Below are 23992 nucleotides of genomic sequence, written 5' to 3'. Positions count from 1 at the left end.
TTCCTACATGCTTCTAACTATTTTAACGAGTTATTTCTGTATACATGTCACATTATAATATGATTTACACACAAAGAAACAGCTCTTTCTACATAACGTGGCAAAACTGTTTAACGCGGCAACGGATCTGCACAGAATCAAAACTGAAAGCTGGATAATATTGTACGCATGCTTTCTTGGACTGGCCAAAAGAAAACGGACCGGCCAAAAGAAAACCTTACTTTCTTGTAAAAAAAGTCTCACAATGATTACAATGCTCCATTTGTAATTTTGCCTTGTATAAAATGTCAAATGGATGACTAAATTAAGCAAAAGTAAATGCAAGAATCGTATATATATATATATATATATAATATTGAACCCAATGATGTTGCCTACCATTCAGTCCAAAATTTGGAACTTTGGAATCAAATCAATCGATTATATATGGTGTTAAATTTAGTGTTAATTGACATGTTAATCTTTGGATGTCCGCCTTGAAAATTACATGGTCATCAATCTAATTAGCTCAATTTTTGTATCGTGAAAATTATGTGATCATTTTATAAAATAAGGTTTTGTTGCCTAACATATGACCGCATGTTTTTCACGTGCTCGTTTTAGACGTAAACTAACAAAATTAACTAAAAAGACCACAAGCTTCTTACAACTATAAGTTTTATACAAAACAATAAAATTTAACTACAAAAAATGCTCCTCGTCTATTCAATTGAGATTTTGAAGGATTTTAATGGATTTATAAATTCATGAATTTTGATGGAGTTTCATTGATTTGTAGAGATTCCATATAAAATTTTGATTCGATTCCCTCAAAATTTCAGAGAAATATGTAAGATTTGTGAATTCTTAAAATATACTATGAGAACTCTCTAGTCCTTCAAATTCCTCAACCTTTTCAAATCTTTAAAATAAATTTCTAATTGAGTGCATCTTGAATATTATAAATTCCTTTAAAATCATAATTGAATACACTCAAATTTTTAAAGATTTTAACAAACTATCTTAAAAATTTCGATTAAATACATGTTGAATCTCAAATACTCGTTTGAAATCCTAATTGAATACTTCTAAAATTATTAAAAGAAATAAAACCTCTCAAAATCTGAATTGAATACCCCCGCCGTAAAGATAATTTTCAAACTACTGAGTTCAAATCTCTTGAGCATTATTGTTGATTACGTGTATTCCACTAAGAAACTTTAAAAATTTCCTACCCGACATGCATCATAAGAAAATACACATTCTCTCCCCCCAAATAAGTAAGAAAGTCACAAGCTCCATGATCCTAAAGATATTTCTTTATGACATTTTAGACTAAGATCCAAAACCAAAACGTCATAATTGTTGATATTTTAATATACCAACAAATAAAATCGTGCGTTACCAACTTACCACAAATATCATATCCTTTTACGTCTTTGCTGTCATTGTGACATTTTTTTTTTCCTTCTGATTGTGACATTTTTGGGGCCCTTGTAAAAAATAATTCCATTTGTCCATGTCCTCTTAATCTGTCACACACCAAGAACCACAACCGTGTGAGAGTATCGTTCCCGTTGCAGCTTGTCTTAATCTAATCGGCGAGTAGCAGACACTCAATTCACACGCTCACGACACATCATACTCCCTCCTAAAGTTTGCCTTCCCAAAAACGGAAATGGATGGTCTTCAAATCTATTCCTTCTAATCAATCAAATCAAAGGATATGTGTCGTTAAAAATGGATCAAACGGCTGAAGTTATTATAACTTTTAAATTGAAACCTTTATTTGTAATCGTTAGATCTCATGATTTGATGAATTAGGAAGAAAATATCTGAAGAAAATCCCTTTCCCTAAAAAACAAATCGTCGTCAACCACTTCTCCTTTTATGTCTCTCATTCATTGCTAACCACTTCTCTTTTTTTTGTTTCTTTTTGCTCATAAATCGAGCACCGCCAAAGGGACTCTTTAAAAAATAAGATTTTCAATAAATTAATCGTTATTTTATATTTTTGACACAATTCACATGTCAACATTATAAAATATTGTACTAAAAATATGAGGTGGCTGAGAGTCCGTGAAAAATCTCACTTTGAGAGAGTTTCTTTAGCATTTCTTAATATATATTTTATTATTTCACCAAGAAAAAAAATATGTAGTACAGAGTTAACATAAATTCTCTTGCAATATCTATGTTTAGTCGTATGTCTCTTTCTAATATTGAAAAGGAACTTTGTGGAGGTCTAATATCGAATCTTATTCTCCATAAGTTGGAATTTACACATCATCGGATTAAAAAAGAGCAACAAATCTAAAAGTACAAAAACTGTAACGTACAAAATTCACTCATACCACAAAATCTGGACTCTGAATCACAACAATCAAACATGGCCTTAAGCAATGCTTGTAAAATCCTGAACAACCAAAACCTTAAATTAATTAACATGTAACTCTAGCTAAATTGGTAATACCTAAAGTGGCGTGGCCGTCAAACCAAATACATTTAAGGGGGTGTATTCAATTGAGAATTTGAGAGACTTTAATAGATTTATAAATCCATGGATTTTTATGGAGTTTAATTGATTTGTAGAGATTTTATATAAAATTTTGATTCAATTCCCTCGAAATCTTATCGGGAGATGTGAGATTTGTGGATGCTTAAAATACACTACGAAATCTCTATAATTTCCTCTGATTCCTCAACTTTCTCAAATTCTTTAAAATCAATTTCTAATTGAATATACCAGGAATGTTATAAACTTCTTTAAAGTTATAATTGAATACACTTGGATTTATAAGGATTTTAAACTATTTTAAAATTCTAATTGAATACACCTTGAATTTCAGATAATGACTTAAAATCCTAATTGAATACTCATAGATTCATTAAAAGAATTAAACTCTCAAAATCCCAATTAAGTACACCCCCTTAGCTTGAGAAAGAAAAATATAACATAGGACGGATGCATAATACCATGCCGCTAATAAGAAAATTTTTGATATAATGATTAGGGTAAGTTTTACACCAAATAAGATCAATTAACATTAACTTAAACCAAAATAAAATCAGTATGAAAATCTTGAATGAGGATCGTCTCCGGGTTTTCAATTGTATCCGTTTATTGTATATTGTGCGATTAGAAATCATTTTAAATATTTTTATTTTAAATTAAATATAAATAGTACCTGACGAAAAATAGTAACACGATATACGATGAACAGACACGATTTAAAGATTTTATCCTGATCTCATAAAGATAATCAAGAGAGAATTCTCTTGGGAAAATCTCATGCCTATGCGAAAGCGACAGATACCTGTGAACGCCATGGGCAACCCCACCTTACCCTAATCTTTCTTACCCAACCAATGATTAATCTCCAACCAACCCACTCAATTTTGGTGGGAGCTGAACAGCCCCAACCACTTCCCAATGCAATTGGCCCGTGCTCTCCACTCCCACCAAACCGCGCGTGAACCCGCCATCGCCATCTTACAGTCCAGACACTCACATAAAAGTAGCCGTTGGACATCCCCACTGTCCGCACACGCCTTGCCGACATCGAACGATAAGTAAACGACGTTGTTATTAAGACTAATTTTGACTAAATCCAGAAAAAACCATACGGTATAAATTAAAACTGACGCTAACCAAACCGCTAAAACCACCACCCTCCTCTCTCTCTCTCTCCTCCCTCCTCCCTCCTCCCTCCCTCCCTCCCCCAATTCCCTCTCTCTCTCTCTCTCTCTCTTTCTCTCTCTCTCTCCGGAATTCGCATTTCCACAAAAAACGACGTCCCACTGTTTTATTGCAATTTCTACTGTGCCCGGAATGCGATTGCTGGAGTTTGATTCGCCACTTATTTGTTAATTCTCTCAGTGGCTGTGATTCAAAGTTGCAGACTTTGCACAGTGGAAGCACATTCATATTAGCGTGAGTTCTGGATTTCCTTGGAAGGAGAGAGGAAAATAAAGAAAGAAAGAAGGAAATATGCTTTCTTTGATTGGAATTTGAAGCAATTCGATCACTTTCCCATTCAACTTCCCCGATCCAAGAAAACCCTGGTTTGTTTTCTTTCCTTCTTTCATTATTTATTAATTTTACGGTGTTTTATCAGCCAAATTGTGAAGTTAAGTCTCAGTATTAGCCTTAAACCTGCTTAATTTGTATTAATTTGTTATAATTTGGGTTTTTATGCCTTAGTGTGTCTGTTAGTAATTGTATAGAATTTTCTGCAGCTATGTGAGAAAAGGCTTTGTACAGAATTTTCTGCAGCTATGTGAGAAAAGACTTAGAGTACTTGGATCTAACGGAAGACGTGATCCAGAACTTAGCGCAATGACGTTTTAGGATTCATATAATCGACCCCACTTAGTGGGAAAATGATTTGTTGTTGTTGTATGTGAGATTGAACTGATTTTTAATTTTATCTGTGTTTGATCCTAAGGCGATGGTTTTCCCGGGAATTGTAATTTTCTAAGAACAAGTACGGTGTAATTTCATCGTTCACATCGAATAAGTATTTAATTAATTTGTTCCTAACTTGTTTGTAGTTGTTTAAAGACTTAAGAATTGATCACTTTTTATGGAAAATATGGGAAAATGTTTTACAATTGATGGACTAGTGTTTGATTCAGAGACTGTATAACATGAACGAAAGACGGAAGTTTGTTCATATAATATTGTAGCCTTTTCTTGGTAAAAATGTTTTTGGTAGCATATGCATAGTTTTCAGAGTAGAATAAAATGTTACCATTTTGGCTGGACTGGATTGCTTTGCAATTTCGTAGTCCAGTGGTTACAAGGTTGTGAGAAATTGGGTTCATGGTTTTTGTTTCTCTGTGGTCATACTCGTTACAGGTTATTGCGTTGTTGGTTGTGGATAAATGGCTACGCTTGGAGATTTAGGGGTTGCAGCAGGCATCAATATTCTCAGCGCGCTCATTTTCTTTATAGTGTTTGCCTTTCTTAGGCTTCAACCCTTCAACGACAGGGTCTACTTTCCAAAATGGTATTTGAAGGGACTAAGGGAGAGTCCCACTCATTCTGGCGCGTTTGTGCGCAAGTTTGTCAATCTGGACTTCAGGTCATACTTGAGGTTTCTGAATTGGATGCCCGCTGCGCTGAGGATGCCAGAACCAGAGCTTATTGATCATGCAGGATTGGATTCTGCAGTTTACTTGCGGATTTACTTGATAGGGTATGCTTGTTTTTCTTATTCTTTTTTTTTTCTTTCATCATGTACTTACTTCAAAGGCTTTGCGGTGATCGTATACTAATTTTACGTTTCACTTGTCTTTCTTATATGATTCCTCGCTTTCCCATCACATAAACTTGTTCTGCTTTAACTAAGCACCCATGCCCAAATTTCCCCTTGTAAATATAATTTGTTAGCTGATGTTTATTGCCTTATTCCCTTTTTTTCTTGTAGGCTTAAAATCTTTGTTCCTATAGTATTCCTTGCATGGGCCGTTTTGGTACCAGTCAACTATACGAATAGCACTTTGGATATGGAAAAGTCAAAAAATGTTACTTCAAGTGACATTGATAAGTTCTCGATATCAAACGTCCCAGAAAAATCGCAAAGGTTGGAAACCCCCCTTATCCATCTTAAATTGTCATTTTTAGATGTGTATGATAATTAGAACTCTGCCATTTCTGTAAAACACATGGTCCTTTTGGATATTTGGGCAACATAATAAATTCTATCGTATTAGCATTTAATTGTTTTTTTTCTGTAGTATACTCATCCTTTTTTTTTAATATTAAAATATAAGAGAAATAAAAATGTGACTGTATTTCACAGATTCTGGAGTCATATAGTGATGGCTTATGTCTTTTCCATTTGGACATGCTATGTGCTGCTGAAGGAGTATGAAAAAGTTGCCAATATGAGGCTGCATTTTCTTGCAACAGAAAAACGCCGACCAGATCAGTTTACGGTGAGATTGATTGTGTGCTCGGTATACTTCAGATTATTGTACTTGCAAGCATTTTCGGACTTAGTAATGTGGTGCCTTCATATTTCAAACATTGGAGGTTAGGTGGCGGCTTTGATTTCCTTTCTTGGAATAATTGATTGATACAGTGAACTTGGAATATTGTAGTGATACAAAAAGAGAGGATAAAACAACACTGTAAGCCCGTGCTCGTGTACCAAACTAATTTCTTTGGTTTTTCGCAGGTCCTTGTCCGGAATGTTCCACCAGATGCAGACGAATCTACAAGTGAGCTTGTGGAGCACTTTTTTCTGGTCAATCATCCGGATCACTATCTTACACATCAGGTTTATTTCTTAAATAAGAGAACATGCTCATGCAATATAAATTTAGCTTAGTGTTAATAATAGACTTCGAAGAGATATTTATTTGAAGAGGGAAATATGTTACATGCAGGTGGTATATAATGCCAACTCACTTGCGAATTTGCTGAAGAAGAAGAAGAAGATGTCGAACTGGCTTGTCTACTTTCGAAATAAACTTTCTAGAAGTGAAACTGCAACAAGGCCCTTAACGAAGGTACTTAAAATGCGCTCGTGCTGAAGAACTAAAATGTTTCCAGTGTTTAGGGTTACTTATTAATTTCTGATTTAACCTTTATATGTTACTATCAGACTGGTTCTCTTGGGCTTTGGGGAAAAAAGGTTGACGCAATTGAGTATTATGAAACTGAGATTGACAAATTGACAAATCAAGTAAGTACAATTCCTTGAGTTCCTAGTTGAATCTCTATTTCCCCAGGATCTTGGTTCATTTGAATGCATTTTTCTTATTTTTTTTCTCAGATAGTTGAAGAAAAAGAGAGGGTCACTCATGATCCGAAGTCTATCATGCCAGCCGCCTTTGTTTCCTTTAAAACTCGATGGGGTGCCGCTGTTTGTGCACAAACTCAGCAATCCAGAAACCCAACTATTTGGTTAACGGAGTGGGCTCCTGAGCCACGTGATGTGTATTGGCCAAACCTGCCAGTTCCATATGTACAACTCACAGTCAAGAGGCTTATTATGGGCGTTGCATTCTTTTTTCTCACCTTCTTTTTCATGATTCCCATTGCAATTGTACAATCTTTTGCAAGCCTCGACGGACTTGAGAAAGTAGCTCCATTCCTAAAGCCCATTGTAGAAGTGTGAGTTGTTTCATCCTCGAACTTTTTAGCCCAGTATCTAGTTTTCGTTGTTCCTGATTACTAATATCATCCTGCTTTATATGCAGGAAATTCATTAAGTCAGTCATTGCAGGTTTTCTACCCGGAATTGCACTGAAGATATTTCTAATTTTTCTACCAACCATATTGATGATCATGGCAAAATTTGAGGGCTATATATCTCTGTCTTCTCTTGAACGGAGAGCAGCATCTAGATACTATCTCTTCTCTCTGGTGAATGTATTCCTTGGGAGCATTATTACTGGAACTGCGTTTGAACAGCTAGATTCTTTCACTCACCAATCAGCATCTGAGTACGTAATTCTTGCAGATAATTCTTTCTTTTTTTTAATATGTTGTTCACCGTCTCTTATTTTGGCTATGTGATAAAGAAAGCTGTTTTAATATATTGCCTCAGATCATGAAATTAAGTTTTTATTTTATTTTCGCAGCATTCCAAAAACAATTGGTGTTGCTATCCCAATGAAAGCAACTTTCTTTATCTCGTATATAATGGTTGATGGATGGGCCGGTATAGCTGCAGAGATTTTGATGTTGAAACCGCTGATAATATACCACTTGAAGAATTTCTTCCTGGTGAAGACTGACAAGGATAGGGAGGAGGCCATGGATCCAGGGAGTATTGGTTTCAACACTGGAGAGCCTCAAATTCAGTTATATATCTTGCTCGGCCTTGTGTATGCTACGGTGACACCAACCTTACTTCCGTTCATAATCATTTTCTTTGGCCTGGCTTATGTTGTTTTCCGTCATCAGGTAAAAAGTCGGCATCAAATTATACTTCCGTTCTACTAATTATATCTTTTGTTGTAGGATATTTTTTTAGGAAAACTAATGAAAATGACTTGAAAACTTGGAGTTTTAACGAAAAGGACAAAATAAAGGGTAAAGTGAATAGTACCATGATTGACTTTTTAGTATTAAAATGTGGTTTTTCGTTAAAATGAACAGTACCGGAAGCTTTTCGTCAAAGTTCCCTATTTTTTTAACCTCTGTAATTTTTTTATGCTTCAAATGCAGATCATAAATGTCTATAACCAGGAGTACGAGAGCGCTGCAGCATTCTGGCCTGATGTCCATGGTCGTATTATCACTGCATTGATTATCTCACAACTCCTCTTGTTTGGGCTGTTGAGTACAAAAGAAGCTGCTTCATCAACGCCGTTTCTCATTGCACTTCCAGTACTGACCTTATCGTTCCATAGGTATTGCAAAGGTCGTTTCGAACCTGCATTCACGACATACCCATTACAGGTATGTAGGGATTCCACTTGTTGCCTCTTTCTAATCTAGTCATCAAAATTATCATCATCGTTTAATTCTTTGTTTTTCGGGGTTTAGGAAGCAATGATGAAAGATACACTGGAACGTGCAAGAGAACCAAACTTGAATTTAAAAGGCTATCTTCAGAGTGCATATATTCATCCGGTTTTCCACGAGTGTGACGAGGAGGAAGACCATGAATCGTTTGAAAAGGAAGAATCTGAGAGCGTGATTGTACCTACAAAACGGCAATCCCGGAGGAACACCCCAGTGCCTAGCAGAATGACGGGTGGATCCTCGCCGTCTTTGCTTGATGTTGAAGAACTTGCACAGCCTTGAATTCCAAGTTGGAAATGTAGATTTCAGCTGTAAATTTGACTGGTAGAGTGTCTGTATAAGTGGAAGATAATGGCGTTGTCAATCAAATGAGCTGACAACGATGCACGAGAAGGGCGGACAGAGAGAGTCCTGAGTTTTTGTTGCTCGTTGTGCAAAGGAAGAAGACGAACCAGAAGACGGAAGGACAATGTAATTGTGTAGTTTGTGAAATACTGATTTTTGAAATGGTTTGTATATTAACTATCTTAGTTGAAATATCATATAGTGGAAGTAAGCATTTTCTTTATATAACTTGTGATTCACCCCGGCAAATAAAACCCACAACTAAAACGCGAACAAAACGGGAATATTTTTTCTCACCACCCTCAACACTCGTTCAAAATTTTCACTCGTTCTTCAAGAAAGAAAAGGAATGGATGACCAAAAATCCCTCTTATGGATCGCAACAATAGTTAAGAGTAGAAGTTCTCATTCATCATCTCTTTTGTTTTACCTTAAAACTACCGTTGATTCGTCGAATTGAAACCCCCATTAGATTCGGCAACTAAGGATGAGATTACCATAAGCTTTTATATGGTGATGTTCACCACCCTATTTATCATTGTTGGATGAGTTAAAATAGGCAGTGAGCATTATCACTACTCAAGGGTAGTGAGTAAAAATGCACCCGTATTTTCGAATTTTTAACTAGTAAAACTAGGTTATTGTATTTTTTTTTACGAAAGATTTAACGATTAAAAATGCCAAAATATAAAATACACTTCAAATATAAATGCAGTATAAAATGTGCATGTAAAAAAACAATAAGTAGGGCAATTTCAAGTTACTTAAAATTTTAAGGAAGACTAATGAAAAAGGCTTAAAACTTTGAGTTTTAACGAAAATGATAAAAATGTGTTGTAAATGAATAGTACATGGGTTGACTTTTTAGAGTAAAAATGTGGTTTTTCGTTAAAATGAACAGTACCGGGAGCTTTTCGTTAAAGTTCCAAAAAATTTAACCATAAAAAGCGTATATGGTTGCAGTCAAGCTAACTAGACCAATGTTTTTTTTTTTTTTTTCTGACTACGCTTACGTTATCGATTCTCCTCTTTTTTAATTTTTTATATTAAATTGGAATATCATTTTGTTTAAAAAAAATATTAATTCATACAAGTGTGAAATCTCGTGATTTCTACATGCTATACCACTTATAAAGTGGCCATGAATCTGCTGTCCCCAACTAAGTTTTTGAGATGGAATTTGCAAGTTTTGATTTTTTATACAATTTTAATCAAATCTAAGCCGTGAGGATTCAAACACAAATTCAAATCCGTTGACACATTTGCTCTAATCAATATGAATACGATCACATTTACGATGGAGAGAAAGGTTAAGGAAACTCTCTCAAAATTGGGACTCTCTACCACATCGTATTTTATACACAATATTTTATAATATTTAGCACTGAAATTAACGTTAAATTGTGATGTGACAAAGCATTTCACTTTAAAAGAATATCCTTAACATTTCAATAACGGGATACTTTGACTTCACAAATACGGAATTGGGCCAGCTGATGTTTACTAAATAAGGCCCAAACCACGCACACAGAAAAGATGCCTGAATTGAGTACGGTAGGTCATACAACTTTCCAAATCCAGGGAGACAAATCATGTTTCCTAGTCCTCCTCGCAGAAAACGCTCCGTATATATACCCCTTCCTCAAAATTATCCACCTTCCGGACCCCCTCTCTCTCTCGTTTCTCAGTTTTCGTTTCTCCGGTCTCCTCCCTCGCATTCTCCATTCCCTTCGCCCCCGAAATTCCCAGAAATCGTTTTCGGACCCAGAATTCAGAAAATTCGATAGCTTCAAGAAATCGATCAACATGCAAGTGCAACAACGCCTCTGAAAAAACCAAATTCGCAGCTGATCGTTTGGCTTTCTGGAATTTTCAGTAATTTGTAGGTCAGTCCCGTGTGAATTCTTTCGTTTCTACCTGCCCTTTTATTCGAATTCTCATTCTTTGCTGAATTTTTGGTTCTTTGTTTTGTGAATTTTGGCGCTTAAAGTGGGGGAAAAAAGGAAAATTTGGCATGTTTTGGGTGGGACTGCATTGTATGATTTCATGGGGATGGGATTGGATTAAGGGTTTTTGGGTTTGGATTTATTAAGGGATTTTATGCATGAAGCCGGATTGTGGGTCGGTTGACTTAAGTCAACTGAGGTGTTTGTTTTGCATTGACTCGGAACAGTTTTGGAATTTGTCAAAACGGATTGGAATTTAATTCAAATACATTGTTGTATGCTTGGTATTAAATTTCAATCTGTTTGTTTTCATGGAAAATAAATTTTCCAGTAATGATCACAGTCAACTGTGGAGTTTGTTCTGCACTGACTCAAAACAGAGTGTAGAAATCTCAGAACGGATTGGAATTTGATTCAAATACAATGTTGTATGGATGGTTGGTTGGTATCCAATTCAATCTGATTGTTTCGTCGAAGATAAAATCCCGTGAATGATGGCTGTTGTTTGATGTGTACAATTGGCATTGTTTGTCCATATAAAAATTCGATCTTTATGATGCACATTTTGGTTTTTTCATTCTAAGAGAACACGAATGGATTATTTGAACCTGTAACATTGTTGTTTGTGAGTGCTACTACGTTACTAGTTATCATAATATTCTGTCCTGTTCTATTGGAAGTGGGAATGGAAGTTTTGCTAGTAGAACAAGGGCGGCTGGAGAGGTACAACAATAAAGGTACTAGGGTACATAAAAGAAGACGTTCCAATTTCCTTCATCATGAAAAGGGAGGCGGCAAATCAGAAGAGGATGAAAAGCACAAGGACTTGTCGTCACTGACAGGAACAGAGTCTAAGAAGAGACGGCTTACTCCAGAGAATGGAAAAAGGATTTCAAAAAAGCGACACTTCTCAAAAGTGGTAGAGAGTTCTGAAGATGAGTTTGATGGGGAAATTCTGTTTCTTGTTAAGGCACAGGCGCGCAAAAGGGGAAGAGTTGATTGTGAAGTGATAGGAAGAAGTTCCTTAAAGGATGAAGCAGTAAAATATGAATCAAATAATGCAGCTTGCAATACCTCCTCTTCTTCACCACTGACTTCGCCTGGATCATCGCCAAGATATGTGAAGGTATTATTCATCTCCTCTACAGCTGTATTTTATTTTTTTTATCTAAGAAAATAAGGTTTGTCTGACTGAAAGATTTATGTTTCTTCTTAAAGCAGGATAATGAAGAAGCTTATTTGAAGTGTCATCAGTGTATGAAAGAGGAGAAGAAAACCATTTTGTCCTGCTCCAAGTGTAAAATGAACTCCTATTGCATCCGCTGTATCAAGCAATGGTATATAATTTATACAGATGCGGTTACTTTTTAAATTTTAAATTTTTATTTTGCGTTTATCATGATTTGTTTATGTTGTTCATATAGGTATCCCCACATGAAAGTAGAGGAAGTCAAGGAAATTTGCCCATTTTGCCTCCATAATTGCAACTGTAATGCATGCCTGCACTCAGCTGGTGTGATTAAGGTTTGTTTTCCTATTATTACAGAGTGTTTTTCTACACTCTCCCTCTGTAGAAAATTATGCTAATATTCGGGTTTCTTCTGTATTTTCTTGGAACTGCAGATACCAGAGAGGGATGTCGATAAACGCAAAAAGGCTCAGCACCTGGAGCATTTAGTTTCCAACTTGCTTCCGTTTCTAAAGAAAATTTCTCAAGAGCAAACTCAGGAGATAGAGATTGAAGCTAATCTTCGAGGTAAAATGTTTTTGGCGTTGGCTTCAGTTTGTTTTTAACTTTAAGACACTTCTAACAAAAACTGATCTTCAGGACTTTCACCTTCCAAAGTGGAAGTACCGCAGACTCTCTGTTTTAATGATGAGCGTGTCTATTGGTAAGCATCTCTACTTTAGTAGAAGGGAGTATTATATGATTTATTTTGTCACTGTCTAAATATTACTTTGTATGCTTGGAACAGCAACCACTGTGCAACTTCAATCATTGATCTACACCGAAGCTGTTCAAAATGTTCGTATGAACTTTGTCTAAGTTGTTGCCGAGAAATTCGCCAAGGAAGCCTTTTAGACCGTGGAGAAGTGAAATTTCAGTATAGGAGTAGGGGTTATGATTATATCCATGGTGGAGAACCAGCATCTGATTGCTGTCCCTTAGAAAATTCAGAGGACCATATTGAACCTTTGATTGAGTGGAAGGCAAATGGTGATGCTACTGTTAGTTGTGCTCCGAAAGAAATGGGTGGCTGTGGTGAGTGCGTATTGGATCTCAAGCGCATCCTTCCGGGCTGCTGGATCTCAAATTTAGAAGTAAAAGCAAAATATTTATTAGAGATTTTCCAAAAAGAGCGTTCTACTTTCAAGCATGATTGTGAAACAGGAAGGGATATGTTACGAAAAGCAGCTTCTAGAGAAGGTTCTTGTGACAACTTCTTGTTTTGCCCTGATTCAAAGGACACTATGAAAGAAGAAGAGCTTTTGCACTTCAGAGAACATTGGGTGAATGGTGAACCAGTTATTGTTAAAAATGTGCTCGAACAGGCAAATGGTTTGAGCTGGGAGCCAATGGTAATGTGGCGTGCTTTAAGTGAAAATAAAGATGCATCTAGTACACAATATTCAGAAGTAAAGACCATCGATTGCCTGGCTGGTTGTGAGGTGTGGTCCTTTTACCACCAGTTATTACTCTAGGCGCTCTTTTAACTTCTGGCAAATCATAATTTTTTTGGGTGCTAGATCTATAAATTTCGTTTCAAATCCACTTGTTTGGGTTGTAATAATGTCATGTGTTGGTTCAGTATTTTTTTTTCCTATATTTACACTCAATTCATTTGGCAAATTAGGTCACAGCTTTAGTAGTACAGCACCAATTTTGTTCAAGAGTCCTCTATCTCTCCCCCCTCGCACACTTTTGTCTGAAGTTTTTTATTCTTCTTTTCACTTTGTTTTTTCTGCCCATATTGCTCATCTATTGCTGATTTGTGAACTTCTGCAGGTGGAAATCAACACTCGTGATTTTTTTGAAGGATACACTGAAGGGAGAATGTACAAAAATTCGTGGCCAGAGATGCTTAAGCTTAAGGATTGGCCGCCCTCTGATAAGTTTGAGGATCTTTTACCGCGTCATTGTGATGAATTTATCAGTGCCTTACCATTTCGAGAGTATACAGATCCTAGAGCTGGTATACTTAACCTTGCTGTTAAGTTGCCACCAGGTGTCTTGAAACCAGACATGGGTCCAAAAACATATATTGCTTATGGTTTTCTGGAAGAGCTTGGAAGAGGAGACTCCGTAACTAAGCTCCATTGTGATATGTCTGATGCGGTATGACTTCAAAACTTGGAACCTGCTCAATTTTTCACATAGTTGATTGAACAAATATTATGCATCCCAAATTTTTAAGCAGTTGACCTGACAAACTAGGTGTATATTTTTCACATGTTCTTTCAACTTCTGTAGGTGAATATTTTGACACATACTGCTGAAGTGAATTTAAGTAATGAGCAGCAGTCTGCAATTTCTGGGTTGAAAAGGTTGCATAGGGTGCAAGATGAAAGGGAGCTTATGGATTGGGAGAATTCTCACAAGGATCATGCTGGACAGTCTGGCGGAAAGACAGAGGACAGAGAAATCACAGAAAGCAATCGCCCATCTGAAACTAATGGAGAATTGAAAGTTCGAAAAGATGAACTAGATGAGCCGTTTTGTTCTTCCTCTAATGAAGAAACTGAGGAAACGGGTGGTGCTTTGTGGGACATCTTTCGCAGGGAGGACGTCCCTAAGTTAGAGGCTTATCTGATGAAGCATTATAAAGAATTTAGGCACACCTATTGTTCACTAGTTGAAAAGGTACTTATCCTTTCTTCAGTTTTTCTTTAGCCGAAATGTGCACCAAGGGTGCTGATGGGTTTTTTGGGTCAGGTCATTCATCCAATTCATGACCAATCTTTTTATTTAACGCTGGAGCACAAACAGAGGCTGAAGGAGGAATTTGGTATGTAAAAAGTCAAGGATCTGTTGATGGACCTTATACCTTTGGATTGTTAAGTGACATGCTTGTTTCCCTTTTAGGTGTCGAACCATGGACTTTTGTACAAAGACTCGGAGAGGCAGTATTTATTCCAGCCGGATGCCCACACCAAGTCAGGAATCTCAAGGTCCCATTTCATTTCTTCTCTTCACGATTCCTCTTTCCAAATAGTTTCACTTGTATTAACTCTGAATTAATATGCTTTCCAACCTTCAGTCCTGTACGAAAGTAGCAGCAGACTTCGTATCTCCTGAAAATGTCCATGAGTGCCTCCGTTTAACTGAGGAGTTCAGACAACTTCCGAAGAACCACAGAGCCAGAGAAGACAAACTTGAGGTAAACCACTTAGTTTACCCCTAAGCGATGCTTTATTTCTTCACCTGACTTGTCCTTCTGGTGTAACAGATAAAGAAGATGATACTTTACGCAGTCGATCAAGCTGTTAAAGATTTGGAATCCTTAGTATCGATTCAAGAGTTGGAAGCCTTGATATCAACTCGAGCTTTGAAGGCTTTGGAATGAACTGAAGTTTGAGCATTTTGGAGCTACCCCAACCAACCTGTCAACTGTGCAGTAGAATTTTGTTATAATAATACTGATATTGGCTTCTGTTAATTATCTGCTGAGCACCATTTTTGTAAGTAGAAACAATTTTTTTGGATCGGAGTTCTCCTTGCACTCCAAATAAATTGAAGCCAATGATGTTTTTGTTACAAGCGATATTACTACTCTTCGTATTTAAAGCCCTTGATGAACCTGTGTCTTTGCTTCGATATAAAATTGCGAGAAAGACTCGGATCATGAGGTCGGACCCTGCCACTCGTTCGATCTTTCACAAGGAACCGGAACTCCTGATTCAGTGTAGTTCGTCTTGCCCCTCAAAATAAGAGATTCTAACTCTTTTGTGAGTAGTTGGGCGGGTAATGTGGTCCAACCGTCCGACTCCGACCCAATGCCTTCTCCAAAATCTCTCTTGAACGAAAGCAGCATCTAAACTATATATATATAGTGTCATTTATGAAATGAAGACACTTACTTGAGCATCAAAGTGTTTTCTTCCGGGAACAATGATTGTTTGCCCTTCACTTCCGGTGTCCTCTTGTTTGTGTGGTCACGGTTAAGACACGTCAACATTTTATATTATTATTCATTTTTATCTTATTATATTTATAAAAAAACAATATAAAATGTTGACATGGCTTAATCGTGACCACACAAAATAGGAGGGCACGGAAAGAGCACGGGAAGTGGAGAGCAGACAATCCTTGTCCTTCTTGCAGATACCCTGCTGACATATTGTTGGCAAGCGCAAATAATATTAAGCTTCTCAGTTACCGAGAGTTGCATCTTGGAATCACAAAAGCATGAATGTATAAACGAATAACGCATAAATCTGTTACGTATTGATTACTAACAATACTGGGCAATGTTCACGTGCACACATGTTTACACTTAAAGCAACCTACCTGCAAAGTAGAGTTAAAACACTGAACATCGTATAACATTATATTATTAGTTTGAAATACCATTACAGATTAAAACTTCTAGTGTCCGCAAGCAAACCCTGTGAACTACAATATATAAGAACCCCTCTACATAATACCGTCATGGTGTTGGTATACAATGAGTCATCCATAATAAATTTATATTAAATTTGTCATTCATAAAAGTAATAAGAGAAGAATATCATTAAATCATATAAGAATTGACAAGTAAGTCATGCTCATATAAATAAAATATTGTTGAGTAATGGAGAAATAAACATAGTATTTGTTGAAATACCTAACTTTGAAGCAAACGAGGGTTGATTGAGTTGGTAATGATCGTTCTTTTCTCTAGATCAAGGTCTAAGTTGAAGTTCAACTGCTGACAATCTTTTTTAGTGGGCGATGTGTAAAAATCAGTATGGACAACCTCGCCTCCCCTAAGCTTTTTTTGTTACAAAAAAATTTAAAAACAGAGAGAGAGAGAGAGAGAGAGAGAGAGAGAGAGAGCGAGCGCGAGCGAGAGAGAGAGAGAGAGAGAGAGAGAGAGAGAGAGAGAGAGAGCATTTGATGGGCACTTATTTAAGGAATTAGATCATCTCCCGATCCAATCGTTCATCAAAGATTATGCAGCCACAATTTTTTCGTTTTTTATATTTTTCATACAAAACGAGACTGCTTTACTTTTGAAAATATAAAAAGCATTTAATTGTAACCACATGATTTTTTATGAACAGTTGGTATTAATTGATCTCCGGATCCTCAATGAGGAGATCCGAAAATGATCTAATTCCCTTATTGAAGACTGTATTTTGATGATCTGAATCATCTATATATATTTGTGTATTTTATTATACAATAATTTTTTAATTAAAATAGGAAAAAAAAATATCATTCTTCCTTGATGCTAAGGAAGAGTAAGTAGGCTAGAAATTCAAGATTCAAAATCTTCTTTTGTAAAAAAAATAAAAAAATCATAAACAAAAGAGAATTAATAAAAGTAAACCATGAATAAAGACTAAAAGATTGTGCAGGTGAATTTGCTTCCTTCCTTACCCATATTTACTTGCGACCCAGGAATAGAAACCATGAAACGATCTTTCCAGGCTTTTGAAGATCTCATGCGCTCCATAACAAATTGATCATGTTTCAAGCAATCCTTGGACAAACGCTTTCTTAACACTCACTAAGATGAATCAACCATATCTCGAAAACTAGTTTCTTTATAAAAACACCAATTGTTGAAACTAATTTGTAGTCATTGTGCCAACGCTTTTCTTAACCAAGCACCATGAATCAATCGGATTTCAAAACCAGATTCTTCATGAAAACACCAATTGTTGAAACTGATTTCGGATCAAAAGCCTTGAGATTCCAATAGCCAAGAAAACCCAATCCTCCAAGAGAAACCCCTCTTCAAAGAATGACCAAAAGAAAGGCTAGGTTAAAAGTTCTTTTTATAGTGAGATTTGTGCGGCATTAGGGTTTCTTAATGCTAATGGGAATTAACGAAATTGCCCTTGCTTTAGAATCCAATATTGGAAGTTGCATGAATCATGGCTATTTATTAGGATAGATCATTACGTGTCAATTTAGGATTCAAAAAGTCTATGCAAATCTTAAGACCCCTACGCAACAAACACATTCTCAAGTTTTTGTATCAATTTATACATAAATTTGTGCTTTGAATATTGGATATTCTGAGTTTTGACCATTAATTTTTTTTATTTTTTGGATTTTAATCAAAAACGGTTAAAACACTAAGGGGATGTATTCAATTAGAATTTCGAGGGATTTTAATTCTTTTAATAAATCTAGGGGTATTCAATCAGGTTTTTAAGTAATTATCTGAAATTCAAAGGGTATTCAATTAGAATTTTAAAATAGTTTATTAAAATTCTTATAAATATGATTTTAAACAAGTTTATAACATTCCAAGTGTATTCAATTAGAAGTTGATTTTAAAGAATTTTAGAAAGTTAAAGAATTAAGGGAATTAAAGATATTTCGTAGTGTATTTTAAGCATCCACAAATCTCACTTCTCCTCATTAGATTTCGAGGGAATTGAATCAAAATTTTATATGGAATCTCTACAAATTAATTAAACTCCAAAAAAACCATGAATTTATAAATCCATTAAAGTTTATCAAATTCTCAATTGAATACATCTCCTAAATATCTCATACTTCTAACCATGAAAAATCTCCAATTTATATTTCATAATAAGGATGGACCTAAAAATACTTACTTTTTGGTCCAATGATTCTCATATGGCTTATTATATTAATACCCCATAAATTGTTGACTAAACCCCATACACTTACTACACCCCACATTTTCTTTTTCAATTAAAAATTATTTTAATACACCTCACATACTTGCGTATAATACCGTCACACCTCACATTCTCAATATAAACCTTATATTTTCTACATACACCCCACATTTCTCAAATCTTATAACACTCATTTTTTATTTTCAAGGACTGAATCTAAACATTTGAACGTTTAGCTTGCTGAATGATTTCAAATTTGATGATTTGAAAAATATTGAGATTCATTTGAACGTTTTTCAATAATAATAATAATAACGATTTCAAAGTTACCATGTTGTTTCCATTTTCTTGTGCATATTTTGGTTGAACCAAGTCACCCGCAAGAAAGCATCTTAGTATAGTGCAAGAAAGCACCTTATGAATGCCATTGACTCACTCTGCAAACAGTTCGGAGGCCATGGCTTTTGAATTATGAGATTCATAAGTGCTAAGTCTTGAATTACGAGATTGAGCAGGACTTCGGGGGCCATAGCTTTTGCCCTCACTTTGCCACCAGTTCATGATCTCCCAGAAGGACATGGCCATATTGTAGTCACTGCCATGGTATAAAATATCGATGATATCGGAAATATCGGTAGTCCAAAAACACGGAAATATCGGTGGAAATATCATGATATTATCGATATCGATAAAAATTGAATAAAAACCACGGAAATTGTAAGAAAAACTTGGAAATTTTTATTGAAACTTTGGAGAATGTTTATTTAGTCAATTATCTATTAGTTTATAAAAAAAATTAGAAGGAAATGCATTACATGATGGATTTAACTGATTTAAATTGATTATACAGCGAGATGGCAAATACAGTGAGTGTAGAAAATATGTAGTAATTAATGAAAAAAAGATTAAACACACCATAATCATTTATATATAATATTTACTACAATATTTTACATTTTATACATTGCATGGTAAGATACCTGAGTAATTTAGTACCAAATAAAATTTCTTATGAGGTTCAAAATTTTCACTATCTTCATCATCTCTATGTGTAGAGTAAGCTTATTGTGAAAAGTATTCATCAAATGATAAATCCCCAAAATAGTTTTGCATGTAATTGTTAACATGCCACTCATATAAATATAAATATTTTAGCATATTATCACTAAAACATAAGTGATATATGGTGGATCCGGTGTTGGAGGAGTAAAACGGGAGGGGTTCAAATCCCCTTTGTGTTTTTTTTCCTCCCTTTTTTCCCTTTTTTTTCCTTCCTTTACATCGATATTTTAACAAAATATTGCTGAAGTGTGAGCGAAATTATCGACATCGATATTTTTCGATATTATTGTCGATATTTGTACGATATGTACATGGATATGTTCTGAAATATCCATGATTTGAAAAAATTGAAATATCCTCGATATTTTGTCGATATTATCGATATTTCAAACTATGGTCACTGCAACCATTGCCTAGTTGAAAATCATCATTAAAAATGATTTAGGGTGAGAGAGATTTTGATAGTTGAAGAAGATAAATAATACGTTAAAAGTAATTTGGGGTGCATTTAGATTTTTTTTTTTTTAAAACCTAAAAAGGTCAAAATTGTCATTGTATGGTGGGGTAAATAAGTTATTTAATATTAAATTTTAATGTGGGATGCATTCAATATTTTGTAGGATGCTAATATAAAAAACCTTCTCATATTTCAGGTAAATGTGAATAACCAATGCTTCAAATGATTCTCATATTCTAGATAAACACAAGATAAAGTTAGATGACTCTCATATTTTAGGTTAATGCAAGTAAACTAAAATAAAAATGATTTTAATTCTCATTTTTTAGAGGTAAACACTTGTCAATTTTTTAAACAACCCATTAAATTCAATATGACACGAAAATAACAGATTTAGGTAAACCCGTTAATAAGTCAGGTCTTTATCGGGTCACGTTAAGGACAATATAAGACTTGCCAGATTGAGACATTAGGCATGACAACTTCTGGCATAATCTGTTAACCCGACACGACTCGTTAACTAATCGGGTCATTACCGGTTACCTATTAAGATGAGTTCGACACGACACGACACGACCTGTTAAGATATTGAGTATAACATGACAAACAAGATCCGTTTGCCGGGTCTACGTACCTCAAAACACGGTTAGTAAAAACCAAAACAAGCCCACATGTAAGAAACCCAAGCGGGCCTGGGCTAACTTTCAGCACAAACCCAACGAACCAAAACGAGCGCCAAGTAACAGTAGTAGAGCACGTTATCCAAGCCACTCTCATCTTTTTCTTCTTGAGCTCAATGCGAAATGAGTTCTGCTCACGCGATTCTCCGTCTCCAACGCCAACCACCTCCGCGGCGCCCCTTACGCTTCGCCTCTATTCCGTTTCCCTCGCATTCGCTCACCCAATCCAAGAAACTCAGGAAAAGCAGCTTTTCTCTGAAGTTGTACAATAACAGCCCCAAACGCCGCGTTTTTGGCAGAACTAGCGGCGTAATCAGAAGCTCGGTGGCCGAGGAAGCCAATGGCGCGGCGGAGCAGAAGCCGAAGCAGCAACCGGCGGTGAAGAGGCCCTACCCTTTCCACGAAATTGAGCTCAAATGGCAGCGTTATTGGGAGGAAAATCTGACATTTCGAACCCCCGATGAAATTGACAAGAAAGTTTGACGTCTCATGTAAGTTACCTCCGTGGACTCATTCTCAACACGCTTCTTTACGTGTGGCGAATTTTCAAGCGATTGGTAATATGGAAAGAAGCTCAACTCATGCAAGGTCCTTCCGTGGACTCATTCTCAACATGCTTACGTTTCAAATTTTCACGCCTAACATGTGGATAACACAACGGTAACGTGAAGCACGTATGGCCGCTTGGCTTCACACGTAAGACAACCTCCAAGCTCAACTTTCTTTATGGTATCAGAGCAGGTTGTCTCACGTGTAAAACCAAGCGGTCACACATGCTCCACGTTCCCTGTTACCTGTTGTGTTATCCACTTGTTAGGCTCGAATATTCGCCACACGTAAATAACGTGTTGAGAATGAGTCCCGCATTGATGAGAGGAGGAATGGATGCTCAAGATAACTGCATATGCTGATCATCTTCTAGAAGATTTAGATGACCTCGACTGGCCTGAAGGCATAAAAGAAATGCAAAGAAACTGGATAGGGAGGTCAGAAGGTGCCGAGATGGAATTTCATATTATTAGCAGTGATGGACAAGAAAGAGACACAAAGATTACAATCTATACTAGGCCTGACACCATATTTGGAGCAACGTAATAATCATACACCAAATTCCTATCTTGATAATTTATATATAGTAGATGGACCTGTACAGAAAACCTTTGACATAGACGTGTCTAATCTACATTTATCTTTTGGCTCCAGCTATTTAGTCGTGGCACCAGAGCATCCCTTGTTGTCAGTGTTAGTATCAACAACCCAGAGAGAAACCGTACGTTCAGTTGTTTCTTGCCCAGTTTTCTCAAAGGTTTCTTATGATGGGTAATTAGAGGGCCAACAATATTGAGCACAGGTGGAGGAGTATATAGATATTGCCTCAAGAAAGAGTGACTTGAGAACACTGACCTTCAGAAGGAGAAAACCGTGGTCTTCACAGTTAATGGGGAAGCTATCCCTATATGGGTTGCAGACTATGTCTTGGGGAGGTGTGTTTGGCTTTATGTTCATTTCCTTCATTTATATTTGCCACTAGAAATTTGCGTCTTGCTGGAGTTTTGGCGTCTATCTTTGTATGATGTGCAAAATGGGAATCGTATCTGTTGATTGTTTCTCCTCTTACGCAAATACGTTTCACCAAGTTGCTATATAACTTCAACACGGGACTTTGTTACTTTGTAGTTATGGAACAGGGGCAATTATGGCTGTTCTTGCACATGACACTCGTGATTTTGAGTTTGCATCAACATTTGACATGCCAATTTGTTGGGTTGTGGATGATAAAAATATCAGTGGTTTCAAAAAGGCCTATTCAGGTGAAGGTACTGTTATAAATTCTTCAAATCCAACACTATGGCTGGACATTAATGGCTTATCTAGCAAAGTAGCTGCTTCCGAAGTCATTGACTGGGCTGAGAAAACTGCAAATGGGAAGAAAAAGGTGAGTTTTCGGAGCGCGGAAGCTTATATAATTAGACATTTGGAGTACGCCGGCCTACTTGCTCTATGCATAATGCATACGATAAATGATCTGTTCTTTTCCCTCAAACTTGTCTTTCTTCAGGTGAACTTTAAGTTAAGGGATTGGCTTTTTGCTCGGCAACGTTATTGGGGTGAACCTATTCCAGTAGTGTTTTTTGGATGATACTGGTGAGACTGTTCCCGTACTTGAAACTGAACTGCCCCTTACCCTACCAGAACTGGATGATTTTTCTCCCACTGGGACAGGAGAACCACCACTCTCAAAAGCAGTTTCTTGGGTACAGTTTCCCTCTTTTGTTCTTTCTTTGTTTTTTCTCCCAACTCCTTAGTCCGTTTATGGATGAGTTCGTGTGGTTTAACATTTGTAATTTTGTTAGTCTTTACTCAACTGCAAAACTTTTTCTTGCCAGTATTCCAGATGATTTTGTTAGTGTCAATAGTTATATGTGTACCAACTTATTCTCAGGCCAAAACTAAGGACCATTTATCTGGAAAACCTGCTAGACTGGAGACAAGTACCACGCCACAGTGGGCCGGTTCTTGCTGGTAATCTGTTAATTAACTTCAAGAGTTGAGTTGTGTTACTTAATGCAGATAGAAATGTTGAAATTCATTTTTGAGGTTTGAGATGTTATACCTTTTTTACCATGTTCAGGTACTATTTGAGATTTATGGACCCAAAAAATTCAGAAGAATTGGTGGCAAAGACAAAAGAAATGTAAGTGAAATCTTTCTCTGGGAATTCTTCATATAAAATTCTACTTCTTTGCAAATAAAAAACTCAAAAGGTAATGATTAAATTTGTAGTATCATGTGAGTTCCTCCTTTTTCTTTTTGTCATTTTAATAATCCTCTTGATCTGCAGGTACTGGAACCAAGTTGATGTGTATGTTGCTGGTGCAGTACATGCTGTCCTTCATTTACTTTATTCAAGGTTCTGGCACAAGGTCTGTGACTTAATCTGTTTTCTTCAACATAGTAAGATTGACCAATATGAAATTGTATCTCTTTGTACAAAAGTTGTATCAGTAATTACAGCTGACATGGTCATTAATCCTTACTACTGTTTTTCAAGTCTTGTCTCGTATGAAATGCTAACGTTGTCACATCCCGGCCCGGGACGGACCACTTTTCGGGCCTGCTCCACCACCGTAGCACGATATTGTCCGCTTTGGACCTCGATCACGCCCTCGCGGTTTTGTTTATGGGAACTCACGAGCAACTTCTCAATGGGTCACCCCTCATGGGAGTGCTCTCG

General features: G+C 36.3%; 2 protein-coding genes and 1 pseudogene across 5 annotated transcripts; all 3 read left to right on the top strand.

Moving 5' to 3' along the window:
• The first annotated feature begins 3638 nt into the window (after positions 1–3638).
• On the top strand, positions 3639–9037 carry LOC126622405 (calcium permeable stress-gated cation channel 1-like). Its single transcript, XM_050291122.1, has 12 exons — positions 3639–4044; positions 4841–5180; positions 5412–5567; positions 5787–5922; positions 6165–6266; positions 6376–6498; positions 6594–6674; positions 6765–7105; positions 7192–7437; positions 7576–7900; positions 8165–8398; positions 8486–9037. The coding sequence occupies exons 2-12, from the start codon at positions 4867–4869 to the stop codon at positions 8744–8746; spliced, it is 2319 nt and encodes a 772-aa protein (XP_050147079.1). The 5' UTR covers positions 3639–4044; positions 4841–4866; the 3' UTR covers positions 8747–9037.
• Positions 9038–10378: 1341 nt separating this feature from the next.
• LOC126623737 (lysine-specific demethylase JMJ26-like) lies at positions 10379–15514 on the top strand. Of its 4 annotated transcripts, none has more exons than XM_050292717.1 (13): positions 10380–10695; positions 11436–11881; positions 11977–12092; positions 12180–12279; positions 12379–12511; positions 12584–12647; positions 12732–13425; positions 13763–14092; positions 14228–14617; positions 14690–14762; positions 14840–14925; positions 15015–15134; positions 15204–15514. In XM_050292717.1, the coding sequence occupies exons 2-13, from the start codon at positions 11441–11443 to the stop codon at positions 15318–15320; spliced, it is 2664 nt and encodes an 887-aa protein (XP_050148674.1). In that variant the 5' UTR covers positions 10380–10695; positions 11436–11440; the 3' UTR covers positions 15321–15514. The 4 variants fall into 4 exon arrangements, 3 of the variants coding, with proteins under 3 accessions (XP_050148675.1, XP_050148674.1, XP_050148673.1); XM_050292716.1 differs by having other exon boundaries at positions 11974–12092; XR_007623863.1 differs by lacking the exon at positions 14690–14762 and having other exon boundaries at positions 10379–10695; positions 11974–12092; positions 15204–15416.
• Positions 15515–21158: 5644 nt separating this feature from the next.
• On the top strand, positions 21159–23522 carry LOC126621622 (leucine--tRNA ligase, chloroplastic/mitochondrial-like; annotated as a pseudogene).
• The last annotated feature ends 470 nt before the right edge of the window (positions 23523–23992 follow it).

Source organism: Malus sylvestris, chromosome 5 (assembly GCF_916048215.2).
Source record: "Malus sylvestris chromosome 5, drMalSylv7.2, whole genome shotgun sequence".
NCBI classification, from domain to species: Eukaryota; Viridiplantae; Streptophyta; class Magnoliopsida; order Rosales; family Rosaceae; genus Malus; species Malus sylvestris.
This window is presented reverse-complemented; position numbering and strand designations above follow the sequence as displayed.